We start from the raw sequence: 13,933 nt of genomic DNA, 5'->3' as shown, positions 1-13,933 counted from the left end.
ACTAAAACAAAAGCAAACCCTTGATTCTTCTTGCTTCGCCTAAACGCCTCGCCGGATGCTCTTTCGTCGTCTCTTGCTCTCCTTGCGCCTCGCGCTCCCCAGTCTATTTTGCTATATGACCCATCGGTAACTGGCGTATCGACCTGCCGTCTCTGACTTTCGGATAATCTTGACAACCGAGCCTCTCCTCAGACCTAGGTACTTGGCTACCGGGTCCGTGGACTGGATTCGTGGGAGCTGTGTCTGCTTGAGGCGGTATCGCTGGAGTAATTGCTGCTTCTCCTCGTCACTAAGAAGGACGTGCTTGGGAACTAGCTCGTGCTTTGTGATGTTGACTAGAAGGTCTTGCTCGATGAAAACCTCGACACCGCCCTTGGGTCCGTCGCTGAGGCTCGTAGCGCCGCGGAGGAGACGAATGGCCATTCCTGTCATGGGCTTCACCGTGATCATGATGCCCGAGTGGAAGGAGCCGTTGACCAAATGCGCCATGTACTCGCGCAATTGCTTCATGCCTACGTTCTCGTCGGCGTTGAACTCGACCCATATAGTGCCGATGTTGGGCAGGGGGTTGGGGACCTTCTTGGTCGGGGCATCGGTGTACTTTGCAAGCATTTCTTCGGATGGCTGGCAGGAGAAGTTGAGGCGCGACCGGCTGGGCAACAAGTCAGTATGGCGGCCTAGACGTCAAAGCTGCCAACCACATACTCTGGCTCTCCGTCTTCGCGCGCATATTTCCGCGCGAATTGGTCAAGTGACATGTTCATGTCTTCTTCAAGCACCATATAGCCCTTTGGTAAAGTCAGCGCGCAGTCCAGCATTGCTCAAAGCGCATGCGCAACCCACCCGATCATTCATCATCTCTTTGGTCGTCTTCCATACCCTCCACAGACGCATCAAACTCGGGTTGTACTTTCTGTCGCCTTCCATGGTCGCGGTCGGATGCGTCGGTGATGGATGTTTACGGGGGTTTCGGCGCGAAGGTTGAACGGTCTACTTGTCGCGTCAAAGAAATCTCCAGAAGTTCCAAAGGGCTTGGTCTTGGCATGCATGTGCACTAGCAGGCCTAGCGTGCCGCTGGAGCTAACCCCACCAAATGCGACCCTCTCGAGCACGAAAGCATGGCTTCTTCAAACGAAATCCCCAATTTGAGATCTCTTCTCGGTCAACGTCGTGGTGGGTCGTCACGAGGGAATGGACGTGGAAGAGGTGGATTTGGAGGTTCTAGCGAAGAACGGGCGCAAATACTGGATAATGCAGTCAAGGGTACAGATCAAGATGCGGCGGGGAGCAGGGTGAGCTGTGTAGAGCTCGGATATCTTCACGACCCATATGCGAAGCTGTTTGCGACACAGCAGACGACGAGGAAGTTGCCGTTGCTCAACAGAGGAACCTACGTTCGCACATCTGCTATCGATCTGCTGGTCACCAAGTTCCTGGTCACCAACCCCGACTCTCCCAAACAGATCATCTCACTTGGTGCCGGCACCGATACTCGCTTCTTCCGCCTCGTTGATTTATACCCTCAAATGCGCCTGATATACCATGAGATCGACTTTTCCACAAACACCCTAGCCAAGATAGCTGCCATACAGAGGCAGCCGCAACTGTACCAGAAGCTACAGAGTGCACCGTCGAGTTCGACGTCGTATCACTCCGAGACCTACAACATCCATGCGCTTGATCTGCGCTCTCTGGCCGATCCGTCGAACGAGACACCGCTGCCTCAGTTACCAAATGTAGACCCAAGCATACCCACATTGATCTTGTCGGAGATGTGTCTGGTGTACCTACAACCACCGACAGTGCAGTCAATAATGTCGTCACTCCTGACCCATTACCTACAACCTACAACGCCCGCTTCTCTCATACTCTACGAGCCCATCCTCCCCCAAGACGCCTTCGGTAGGACCATGATATCGAACCTCAAGTCCCGAAATATACACCTCCATACATTGATCGCATATCCTGAACTCGGCGACCAGCGGGCACGTCTACGGCAATACGGTTTGACGGCTGGGGCCAAGGTAGCCGACACGAACACGATTTGGCGGGGATGGATTAACGAGGAGGAAAAGGAGCGCATTGCTGGTTTGGAGTTCTTGGATGAGTTGGAGGAGCTGGAAATGCTTCTTCGACATTACTGTGTTGCTTGGGGTTGGAGAGACGGCGAAAGCGATGTCTTCACCAAGGCCTGGGCGGATGTAAAGGAGTAGTGACGAATCTGTAATAGTAATCATCATGAACAATGAAGACATGAAGCATGTTATCTGTATTGTGCTGAGGGACAAGTTTAGATCGAGAATGAGGAGAGACCAACACGTGCCTGCGCGACAGACACATCTTGCGCTAATCCCAATTTAATCGGTGCTCTTTGAACCCTCGACAGCGGCTTTGCGACAACGACGCATTGTGAAGCCTTCACCTACGACCACGCCGCCTTCGAAGAAGAGGAGCCCCCTAATTTAGATTCACGCAATGGTGTGATCGCATCCGAAGCCCTACACATATTATTCGCTGTATTGCCACCTAACCCATCGGAGTCGCAACCATGCCGGTACGCAACACGACCAAGCCGTCCTTCAACTTCCTCACCGGTGAGGAAGAGCCCGAATCGCCGCCTCCCACTGTAGCTGCGAAACGAGAGCCTCTGCGCGAAACCTTCCGAACCACATTTCGTGCCTCACAGAATGCGCCGCACACGGTTGTGCCTTCGGACCCCATCAACGAGGACCTACGCGCGCAGCTTAATACCGTGCGATATGAGCTCGAGACGGCGAAACAGGAGAAGGAAATGATGAAGCTGGAGCATGCGCAGGAGCTCCGAGATGCACAGAACCGCGCCGATGCCGATTTTCGAAAGGCGCAGCAAGTCGAGGCTTCCAGCACTCTTACTGCGAAGAAGCACGAGGCGCTGACAAAGGAGCTGGCAGAGTCGCAAACACGGGCTGCAAACGAGCGACAGGCACTTGAGAGGCGGTTACGAGAAAGCCAAGAGCGGGCGCAATCGCTGCAGGAGGAGTATGATGAAGTCAAGGAAGAACTCGCGACGTCACAGAGGCAGAATGAGCATAGGTTCAACACGCTGCAGACGGAGCATCAGAAACTCAAGGACAGCATGGAGGAAATACAGACAGACTTGCAGGCCAAGGTCAACGCGCTGCAGACGGCACAAAAGAAGCTCGCGCAGAAAGAGGACGAGGTTGGTCAGATGGAGGCAGAGATATTGCGACTCAAGGCGATTACCGGAGATGCAGAGACACTGGAGGTCATCAAGAGGGAACTCTCGGACCAGGTAGCGCACATCAAGAAGCTGGAGACGTTGACGAGGGAGCAGAATGCAGAACTCAAGCAATACCGCAAGCAGCATAAGTCTATCGAGGTAGTCGAGGAGGAGAAACGGTCGCTACAGAACAAGTTGCGCATGATGGACGATGTAGAGCGCCAACTCGGAGAGGCACAGTTGAGGAACCAGGTTCTAGAAGAGGAGCGACACTCGTGGACATCATATCTGGAAGCCGAAGCCGAGACACATGGAGAGATCATGTTTGAGACACCCCAGGACCTCGCGCGTGCTTTCATTCAAGAACGTATAGAAAGGACCGACCTACTTAACAGACTGGGCGAGATCAAGCCAGAGCTCTCAGTCAAGGAGGCCACTATCGAAGCTCTGGAGGAAGACAAAGCCAAACTACAAGCCGAGATTCAGCAACTCAAGACGGGCGGAGGTTCTGGTGTAGCTAGCGGTGCCGACGCAAAGGTGCGAGCGCGTCTGGAACGACAGAAGACCTTGTTGACCAAAGAGGTCGAGTTTCTGCGTGCCCAAGTCAAAGCCTTTGACGATGAGGAGCGCGAGATGCAACCAGACACATTCGACGCAGCCAAATCCGAGCGGATACGGGAGCTAGAGGATCTCGCGGACCAATACCGCAAAGAGATTGATTCTCTACAACAGGAGTTTAACAGTCTCGAGAAGCCCTCCGGCACAGTAGCAGGTCAAAAGCGGCCCCTCGAAACCGACCAGAACGAAGAGCGCATCGGCGAACTACGACGCAAGAACCGCCAACTCCAAGACGACCTCTCATCCCTCCAAAAGAAGATGAAGCTCGTAGAATCCGAATACAAAGCCCAACACTCGCAGCTCAAAAAGCTCAAAGAATCCTCCCGCACACGCGTCCTAGAGCTGAAATCCAACCCCACGGCCGACGCCGAAGCCCTCAAACTAAGCACCGTCCGCACCCTCCGAGAAGCAAACGCCCAACTCCTCGCACAACTCCAATCCACCCCCTCCTCCACTACCCCGACCGTCCCCCTCGCCACCCTAACAGCCGCCCAAACCGAACTCGCCGAACTGAACCAAAAATTCGCCTCTACCCTCAAGAAGATCGATCGCCTAAAACAAATCTGGACGGCAAAATCTCTCGAGTTCCGCGAAGCCGTCGCCTCTATCCTCGGCTGGAAGCTTGACTTCATGCCAAACGGCCGCGTCAAAGTCACCAGCATGTTTAAACCTGCTGATGAGGAAGGCGAGAATAGTATCATCTTTGATGGCGAGAACGGCACCATGAAGGTCAGTGGAGGTGAACAGAGTGTTTTTGCGGGTGAGATTCGCGATCAGATTGTTTATTGGGTCGAGGGGAGGAAGGAGATTCCTTGTTTTTTGAGTGCGTTGACGTTGGAGTTTTGGGAGAGGGGGGTTGGGGGACAGACGGTTATGATAGGGTAGTGTAGACTGGTTTATGGGAGTCTGTATATGTGTATGGAGATGGAGATGGGAGATGATTTTGTAATGTGTTCGCCTGCCCTAATTTTATGAGGCTAGACGGATGTGTATGACATTGTTTTCTCTCCTTTCCTTCTCACTTTTCATTTCATACGTTAATATTCTTTTTCCTCATATTTCCCTGTCATGTTCAACCCTCATCAGCCCCGTGTCATAACCAGCATTCGTTGCATAACCTCCCAACTTATATCAAACTACAACATCCCAGCTCTCCTCATCTCCCTCTCAATTCTCCTCTCCCTTTCCCCTTCCCAACCTTCCCACTCATCATCTCTTGTCCAATCTTCCCTTCCCTCCCTTCCCCTCCTCCCAGCCCTACCAGCTCTACCATCCCTCCTCCACCACGAAAACATGCCCATAACCCAGCACCACACAAACAGCGCCATGGTGACAAGGTCGTAGAGGAGTAGTGTGGCTGTTGCGGGGAAGATCCAGGTTGCTGGTGGTGTGGGTTCTGCGGGTTTGGTCGGCGAGGTGTTTGTATGGGTGGAGACGATGAGGGTCGTAGTGGTTTGCTGGATGGGTTCGGTTGTTAGAGTGGTAGTTGTTGTGCTGGTGGGTTGGGAAGTAAGTTGGCTGCTGGTTTGGTCGCTGGTTCGCGTTATGGCCAGGTCTGTTATGGTTTGCTGTATGACTTGCTGCGTGGCCTTGTGGGTAGAATCTCCAACTACAATGATGTATTCGCTAACGGGTTGCTGTATGGCCTCGCTTGTAGAAGCTGCAACTTTGATGGTGTATCCATCAATGGTTTGCCGTGCGGCCTCTTCTGTTGGAGCTGGAGCTAGGAAAAGCGGAGTAGATAGTGTAAACGATGTCGTGGAGATTGAGGTCGCGACGGTATTTGCAGTGGCGTCGTAGTATGCGTTAATAACTAGGGTGGTTGTGTGCGTAGTTATCTTTGCTTGCGTGGCGGTGGTGAGGACCAAGGCAGCGAAAAAAGTAGGTAGCAACATGACGCCTGTGGACTCGAGCGTTTGTGGTAATGAGCGTGTGGTAGCGACTGTGGGTGCGGAGCGAGCGACTACGTAGAGCGAGCGATTGTATGTAGAGCGGGCGACTGCAGAGCGAGGGATGGAGAGGATAAAGAGATGTAGAAGTGGGATGATAAGTGAAACCGCAGGGCTTTCAAGAATAATAAGAAACAGGACAATAGTGTTGAATTAAGCAGTTGAGACAGACTGCTATTGTCGCAATGGTAAGGGAAAGTGAAAGAAGCTATCATATATACATTGACCCTTACCCTCACCTCAAACGCCAGAACCCCGCTGCCAGCGCATACACGTTCATTCAGTCATTGCTCATCATTGCGCCTTGTCCCAGGGCAGCGCAAATGTAGATACCCAATCCGCAACTTCTTTCTTGAGTTCGATGATTTCAGTAATGTCCTCACCCTCACCGACGTATTCCTTGAAAGCCGCTACACTGCCAGGGTTCTTGCGGCCCATGTCCTCTGCCTTCTTTCTTGCGTCTGTGTCTAGCTTCTGTGTGATACCGACTGCTCGGTGTACGACATCAGCTACCCGCTTGAAGTCGTCGGCCTGGAAGCCGCGGGTTGTCATGGCGGGGGTACCGAGGCGCAGACCGCCGGGCTTCATGGCAGACTTGTCGCCAGGGACAGTGTTCTTGTTCGAAGCGACGCCAACAAGCTCCAGAATACGCTCTACTCGAGCGCCATCTACACCACGGTCTTTGAGGTCAACGAGAACAAGGTGGTTGTCGGTGCCGCCGGAGACGATATTGTAGCCAAGGCCGCCGCTGTCCTTTGAAGCGCCCAGACGATGCGCAAGGGCCTTTGCATTTTCAAGAACCTGCTGCTGGTAGTCCTTGAATTCTTTGCTCGAAGCTTGTTGCAGGGCTACGGCCAAAGCAGTAATTGTATGGTTATGGGGCCCTCCCTGGTGACCTGGAAACACCGAGGCATTGATCGGACCTTCTAGATCGTACATCTCCTGCTTACCCTTCTTGTCCACCTTTCTAACACCCTTGCGATAGAAGATCATAGCGCCTCGCGGGCCGCGCAGCGACTTGTGGGTGGTTGTGGTCACGATGTCGGAGTGGGGAAACGGAGATGGGATGACGCCAGCAGCGACCAGTCCAGAGATATGAGCCATATCTGAGAGAAGGTATGCGCCAACCTCATCTGCCAGCTTTCGCATCCTCTCGTACTCAATCAAGCGACTGTATGCTGACGTGCCCGCAACAATGACCTTGGGCCTGTACAGGTGCGCCAATTCCGCCATCTTCTCGTAGTCAATGATGCCCGTTTTCTCATTAAGTCTGTATGGGAGAGTCTCAAAGTACTTGGAGACGGCCGAGATCTTCTTAGTGGGCGTTTGGTAGCCATGCGACAAGTGGCCGCCGTGGGGCAGATCGAGACTGAGAATTCGGTCATGGGTGTTGAGAATGGCGGAGTAAGCGTAGAGGTTTGCAGGCGAGCCTGAGAGAGCTGAATCGTGTTAGTGGACATCATCAGTTGTCGTGTTTGACTCACCCTGGACGTTGACACCCCACTCATCAGGACTCAGGCCGAACGCTTTGAGCGCTCTTTGCTGACACAGTCGCTCTGCCTCGTCAATGTGTTCATTTCCTCCGTAGTATCGTGCGCCCGGATATCCTTCCGAATACTTGTCTATCGCGAACGTAAGCATACGTACGCTATGAGCAGGATTGCGCCGCACGTACTTTGCATAACACTGCCGAGAGCATCGAGGACGGCCTGTGAGGTGAAGTTCTCAGAGGGAATTAGGTTTATGAAGTGTTTCTGGCGGTTCTTCTCCTGTTATGCAAACATGATGAGCTTCATCTTTCGTGTCGCGCTTCAGGTGGCAACGAACCCTGTTGATAATCTCGTAAACTGTGGGATCGGCGTGCTCGAGATCTTGGGAGAGGATCTGGAATCTTCAATATACGATACGTCAAATTTCCGCTCGATCAGATCTACCTTTTGCTGTGCATCCAAGCTTGTTGCGTAGCCCCGCCATTGTCGCTGCAGTAATCTTGAATGATTCGTCGGAATTGCGGCTGTTGGGCGCGACGTGAGCTGGCGCAAAGGCGTTCTGCATGCTGCTCTGAGGTTTGCCATGATTCAATACGTTATCTAGTAAGACGGCGGCACGACTTTATAAATCTTTCTTGACGTGCCGGACTCGTAGTCTCAATGAGGCAACCAAACGATGAGCTCCGCTTAATGACGGAGCTAGAACAGCGCCGGATGGCTGGGGCACCTCGGCGCCGATAAACGTTTCTCCGGCGGAAAATATCAACGCTCCCGCTTCGCCGTCCTTTCTCTTCTTTTCTTCACGTAACTAAACCCGAGATGATATGAACGCTACATTCAGTCATCCTCACTTGGCTGGCGCAAGCTGGTCGACGTGGGGGATGCTGACACGCTCCGGCACCCACCACCTAGGGAGACGAAAAAGAATATGATCGGCGTACGTTGCGTAGATGCATCTGTTGATGTTGTTGTGGACGGCCAAGGCTGAAGCGGAACACTCTGTTATGGTGTTTCCGCCTCAGTCTACAGTCGATGCTTGTACAAGTATGTAGCATTTCAATACAATATATTTGTCTGCTCCTATCATCTTTCTGTGTGAATGTGGTGCAAATCAAGAGCTGTTGTCCTGCACATGGTACTCATCTGGTCGAAGCTGTATCATCGGCCAGCTCGTCCCGACTCACTATGGATATCACGACCGGTGATCGGATAGACCTGCATTGTCCTGTCCCTGATGTCACTGGGTCTTGTCCCTGCCGAGTGAGTGAGTGCAACGTTGCAAGAAGGTGGCAGTATCATGACGACCTTCACCTGAAGGTATCTCTGCTTGGTCCGCAAAACTTCTCCTTTTATCCTTATTTCTCTCTCTTTCTTTCTAAAACAAAGTAAACATCTGTCGCCATGAATTCTCAATACCTTCACCTTCCTTATGCGCTTCCCGATGCAGCTCATGCCTTTGGTTCGCCCCCATCGTACCTTCCTCGCGCTGTCCGCCAAGCTGCAAATCGGGAAAGCACGCCTTCACACGGACTGCTACTTCCTCAAAGGCGCCCTCGCAGTACCTTGTCTCCACTTATACCTCACTCCATCTGCTACCCCGCCTCGTCCGCAACCTCGACCTCCACGTTCAACCAGCGGTCACGAAAACAGCGCACGCGCCCCGAGTCCACACCGCTGCAAACGCCCATCAAATCTTCATCATGCCTTCCAAGGGTAAGATGCCCATTGCACCTCCACCAGCTACTCCCGATCGACAAAGCAGTCCAGAACTAGGAAGCCCGTCCAGAATTACCAGCTACAACAAGAAGACAGGCCGCCCAGTCCGCAAGAGCGCGGGCAAGATCCAGAAGGTGGCAGGCTACGTGGACTTTGAAGACGACGAGTTTGGGCCATTGACGACTGACGAGAGCGAGGAAGAGGAAGAAGACGATATGGAGCCACGCGGCCGGGCAGACAAGGGAAAGAACAAAAACAAGCGTATGACCAAGCGCAAGCGCAGCCCCTCCCCTCCGTCGCCTCATCTAGAGCCTCTCCTCTACGACCAAGAGCTCGACGAATTGACAGACAACGAAGAAGGTGGCGCCTTCCACCGACATACCCCTAAGAAGCCGCCTATGACGCTGCAGTTCAACGTCCCGCTAGGCTTCCATGGCCCACTCTTCGTAAAGATCGACAGTAGTATGCTACAGACCAACGAGGCAGGCAAGCTTCACGAGATGCAGCCGGGTAAGTCGAAGAAGGTATGCACCAAGAGCCGACAGTCTCAACCAGACAAGGTTTTGGCAGCTCGTCCCAAGGGCTTCACCGATCTACCCGCAGAGTTGCGGAATACCATCTACCGATACCTGTTCGCGCGCAACGATGACACCCAAGAGCTTAGAATCCCGGTAAACAAACAGAACCCCAAGGACAACCTCTGCAAGTCCGCCCAGTTCCTGAGAACCTGCAAGCTAGTACATAACGAAGGCTGCTCGGTCCTGTACGGGGAGAACACTTTCTCATTCAAGCGTCATTACGGCACTCGTGGACCATTCTGGGAGGCAGTACCAAAAGAGGTTGGCTATCAGGATGTGCTCCACTTTCTGAAGATGATCGGCCCCGAGAATCTGCAGTATCTTCGGGATATCAAGTTTGTATTCGATGACGCGTCTCCTCGTCACACTTCCTACGTTGAATCAAACGAGAAGCGTCGCTACCTCAATGATGAGTACCTGATGAATTGTCTGCGAATCCTCCGTGAGGCCAAACTCCGCAAGGTCTCCATGTTTTTTGGTGGTCGACGACAGCTACAGCGCTCGGATGTGAAGTTTCTGGGCTATCTCGAACAGGTCAAGGCAGACGAAGTCGATCGGATTCCCGACAGGTACTTTAGTCTCCTGGGTAAGATTAGCAACGCGGTCTGGGCCGACCTAGAGGAGGCCATGACTCGCAAGAAGAAGCTCTACGAGGACGAATAGTCTCATCGAAGCCTCACAGGTATACAGGTATGACTGTCACTGCCACAACTCTTCATTACATTGTTGTTTCTTCATGTCATCGGCCGTTCGGCGTCTGTCCCTTGGCTAACTGGCTCAGCCAAACACATGGGACTCAGGCGTTACGGGGCTACGGGTTGGGAGGAGGTCTAATCATATCTTTACGTGTGGATGACATCATGTTCAATGGGTGAAGTTGGCGTTCACGGTTTAGAGTACTTCACGGAAGCATGCCAAAGTTAACCCCAAATCCCAACAAAATTAAAATAAGCATAGATAAACGAGGAGTCGGTACCGACGTGATGGATTTTGTGAAGTCTGCTGGCTAATCTCCCCTTTTGCTCTTCGCCAATGCTCCTCGCCAAATAAGAACGCCCGTTCGGCGCAAAAAAACCCATCAACGGGCCAACTAGCCAACCCTCAGCCCCACTTTCTCCGTGCGGCCGCAGTGCAGTCCATTATCACAAAACGCCACGTTTACGGTACGAGTACGGTTACGCACAGGTGTCGTGGCCTGCATAACCGAGTTTCTATGCAGTGTGGCAGCACTTTTTCAGTTGTTACACAATGCAAGGACGAGCGCACAGCAATAAATCGGAAATAAGATATCACATGTTAAATGCAGCTCATTCAAATGCAACTCGCAGTTTACGTGAAACGACGACGCAAACGAAAAGGGATGACGGACCTACCGTACGTAAGTATGTACGTACCTACAGACGCAGCAACATATACCGTGTAGGTATGCAAAATGGCAACTGTCATGTACGCACCCGCGGCGCTGCAGCAGTCGTTAGCAACATGCAGCATGCACATTTTTTTTTGCCTTCACATTACCGCACGTGTGCACGCATGCGTACTTGCGTTGCCCCGTGTGCCTGCGCCGGTGGTAGGTAACCTCGTACCGGGCTTGGGGTAGACGGGGACAGGGGCGTTGGTGCCGCGCCCGTTTGAGGCGTTGGCTGCGGTGCTGGGGGTGGTGGGCGCCATGGAATGGGGGGTTAGGGAGGGCAAAAGTGGTCAGATAATAGACGAGAATGTGCATTTGGGGTAGTGTGTCCGCGTTGGTGCGGGTGGGGGGGGAGGACATATAGCCGGTGTTAAGGGTTAGGTTGCGAGAGGAGACGCGGGATGTGTTTTGGCTTGTGAAGATAATGATAACTATGTACCTATGAATGGTGGGGGATTTTTTTTCGTTGGGCTGACCATTAACTACACAGCGAATTGACGTGTGATGTGATGTGATGCGATGTGACGTTCCAACCGGGAAGGGCGGAGGAGTGGCATTGTGAAACAACCCGATGAGCAACGATAGGCAGGGGAAATTTCCCGATGATTACGGCGTCCCATAAACGCTGCTAACTTGTAACGCGTCTTTTGGCCGCCTACGGTAACCGTACCCCATTTTAATTCATAGCAAGTTGCAGTGTTCGATCGGCCCGTTCGCTGGATCTGCGTGCGCGTGCGAGCGCTCGGGATACCCGTGGCGTCGCAGTTATTCTTTCTTCTTCTTCTTCTTCTTCTTCTTCTGGGTGCAGGATAGAAGGGCCGTTCTTGGTGGAGAATTGGGATGGAGAGATTAGGCCGATTTGCCTTTGCGCTTCTTGAATTCTTCTATCCAGGCTGCGGCTTGGGATTTGGGTATCACGCTAATAGTGACCAGACCGTCGACGACCTCGGGCTTCCCGCTTCCGAGCACCTTTGCCAGGGGCATCTTTTTGCCGACTTTGATGAGGCCCCCAGACGAGGTTTCCATGTATGCTTCCACGTTGTCGACTGTGTATTCGTGGGCAGAGTCCCAGGGTAAGGGGAAGATGTAATCGAGGTGCTCATGCAACTTCTCACGCTCTGAAAACGCTTTGATAAAGTCAGACTGCGAGTGCATGGGGTAGAGTAAGATGACGGGGAGAGTCAGTGTGGATGATGGGTCCATGCTGTTCTCCAGCTTGACCACTGCGTCTTCCAGATCTGGCGGCTTCTCCGTGCTACGCGTCAAGATGTTGCGGCTCTTGAGGGCGAGTTTTAGTGTCGCGCGCTCCGAGGCTGCTTTGGCTTCCCGCTCCCGACGCGCTCTGGCAACGGATTCTACGTATTGCTTGCGCGCATCAATCTTGGTCTTGAGTGTCTTGAGAGGCCCGTTGCTTGCATCCAAGGCCAGTCCTCGATCGCAGGCCCACGTCGCTTCTTCCAACTTGTCCAGCGCTAAGCCGGCAGTGGCTGATCTGTAAAAGGCCTTTAGATTTGCGGGGTTGATCTTGAGTGTTGCGACGCAGTCTTGTATGCATGACCTATAATTCTCTGATCCATGTTAGTATCAGGGACTGCTACCCGCAGCTTTCAACTTACTCTTCTCCAGATTGCATAACGCCCGATTCACGTATACCGCCTCCGCAATTACTGTCTCCTTCTTTGTCTCCTCCTCCGCATCTATCTCGACAGGGATACCATTAGGCCCCAGTGCATCTGGATCGGGGTTGTAGAGCTGTGGCCCCTTGAGCGCTGCTATGGCCTTGTCGTAGAATTCTTTGGCATCGGTCCATTGCTTTGCTCTTGCACACTCGTTGCCCTGCTGTCGGAAGTTTTCTGCAACTTCGGCACGGGTCCCTTCATATGCCATGGCTTTTAGAGCCTCCAGGGCCATGTTCTCGCCTCCCTCGCCGTCGGTTTCATCCAGACTGGTCATGAAAAGTGGCATGCGGTTCATCTCCTGGAGCAGCTCCTCTGTGCTCTGCGACTTGACTTCGGCCATGGCGGGTGGCATTTCCACCGACGGTACCTGTGGTTCATTTTGCGCCATGTTTCCTGTGTTGCTTTTCTTCCCAGTGCAGCCGCGTATTATTTCGTTGTGTTTTGCATGACTGCCTGCTGGAAATTTTGGTGCATGGTCGCTTAGTCAGCGTGGTGGGGCCGTGGTTTTACCTGGGTATGCTTGGCCCGGCTGTCGCTCATTCTGCCAGGGAATTCCATGAAGTTGCAAATCCTTCGGCCAGGATATATGGATCAGGACAACCAGAGGGGTATACCAGAAGGGTATACTAGAGGAGGGATAGGTCCGGCTTCGTACATCCGCCTCATGCCACACCATCCGATTTTTCGACCCCGGCGAGCAAGTTCGGTATCTTTAGCCGACAACAGTAGTCCTACGGTAGTTGTTGCGATTGACTGTCATGTGTCTCCGACAAAGCCGAGCGATACCGAGAACTAATCAGATGATAACATTCTAGCACTCGTACTCGTATATGTCATGTTGGGAAGTCGGCAAGACGTTGTTCCTCGGACGTCGCACGTATGAAGCCCTGCAGCTCATCTGCAAATCGGGCCCACCCTCCGTTGCAGGGGATCAAGAGATGCAACTGACTCTAACCAGGACTACAAACCGATACATTATCGGATGGAACACATGAATAATGATGCTAGAGTCTGCGCCCCCACTCTATGAGGCTGGGTATTGAGAGGCGCTCATGCAACGTCTATCGAGGCGCTCCTTCCGGACGGCGGACGCGTGCTTGCGGTTGGGGGTGTGATGGCTCTTGCCGTCGAAGGCGTCTGTGGGGTAGTTATGGACATGGCCGACCTACCGTACCTACCTACCGTACTCAGTCCGGGCTAGCTTCAAGATCAGTACCTTGTTCAACGTGACTTCAACACGACATTGGCACAATCAAAGACGTCTCTCGGCAT

At 52.9% G+C, this 13,933-nt stretch overlaps 6 protein-coding genes across 6 annotated transcripts; 3 read left to right on the top strand and 3 right to left on the bottom strand.

The window, feature by feature from the left end:
* Positions 1–111: 111 nt before the first annotated feature.
* Positions 112–927, bottom strand: PtrM4_027280 (RNA-pol-Rpb5-C multi-domain protein; the record flags this gene model as incomplete). The annotated part of the gene is made up of 3 exons (XM_001932441.2): positions 112–652; positions 706–788; positions 844–927. The coding sequence occupies 3 exons, from the start codon at positions 925–927 to the stop codon at positions 112–114; spliced, it is 708 nt and encodes a 235-aa protein (XP_001932476.1).
* Positions 928–1,118: 191 nt separating this feature from the next.
* On the top strand, positions 1,119–2,213 carry PtrM4_027270 (O-Methyltransferase involved in polyketide biosynthesis; the record flags this gene model as incomplete). The annotated part of the gene is made up of 1 exon (XM_001932440.1): positions 1,119–2,213. The coding sequence occupies one exon, from the start codon at positions 1,119–1,121 to the stop codon at positions 2,211–2,213; it is 1,095 nt and encodes a 364-aa protein (XP_001932475.1).
* Positions 2,214–2,548: 335 nt separating this feature from the next.
* On the top strand, positions 2,549–4,723 carry PtrM4_027260 (spindle assembly checkpoint component MAD1; the record flags this gene model as incomplete). Its single annotated transcript, XM_001932439.1, has 1 exon — positions 2,549–4,723. The coding sequence occupies one exon, from the start codon at positions 2,549–2,551 to the stop codon at positions 4,721–4,723; it is 2,175 nt and encodes a 724-aa protein (XP_001932474.1).
* A 1,358-nt stretch (positions 4,724–6,081) lies between these two features.
* Positions 6,082–7,862, bottom strand: PtrM4_027250 (GlyA, Glycine-serine hydroxymethyltransferase; the record flags this gene model as incomplete). Its single annotated transcript, XM_066103755.1, has 5 exons — positions 6,082–7,226; positions 7,272–7,409; positions 7,463–7,556; positions 7,615–7,671; positions 7,722–7,862. 5 exons carry the CDS (start codon positions 7,860–7,862, stop codon positions 6,082–6,084), a joined length of 1,575 nt encoding a protein of 524 aa, XP_065965957.1.
* A 1,115-nt stretch (positions 7,863–8,977) lies between these two features.
* Positions 8,978–10,234, top strand: PtrM4_027240 (uncharacterized protein; the record flags this gene model as incomplete). Its single annotated transcript, XM_066103754.1, has 2 exons — positions 8,978–9,127; positions 9,305–10,234. The coding sequence occupies 2 exons, from the start codon at positions 8,978–8,980 to the stop codon at positions 10,232–10,234; spliced, it is 1,080 nt and encodes a 359-aa protein (XP_065965956.1).
* Positions 10,235–11,831: 1,597 nt separating this feature from the next.
* PtrM4_027230 (tetratricopeptide repeat protein 4) lies at positions 11,832–13,049 on the bottom strand (the record flags this gene model as incomplete). Its single annotated transcript, XM_001932435.1, has 2 exons — positions 11,832–12,550; positions 12,599–13,049. 2 exons carry the CDS (start codon positions 13,047–13,049, stop codon positions 11,832–11,834), a joined length of 1,170 nt encoding a protein of 389 aa, XP_001932470.1.
* Positions 13,050–13,933: the final 884 nt, after the last annotated feature.

Source organism: Pyrenophora tritici-repentis, chromosome 1 (genome assembly GCF_003171515.1).
Source record: "Pyrenophora tritici-repentis strain M4 chromosome 1, whole genome shotgun sequence".
Taxonomy (NCBI): domain Eukaryota; kingdom Fungi; phylum Ascomycota; class Dothideomycetes; order Pleosporales; family Pleosporaceae; genus Pyrenophora; species Pyrenophora tritici-repentis.
This window is presented reverse-complemented; position numbering and strand designations above follow the sequence as displayed.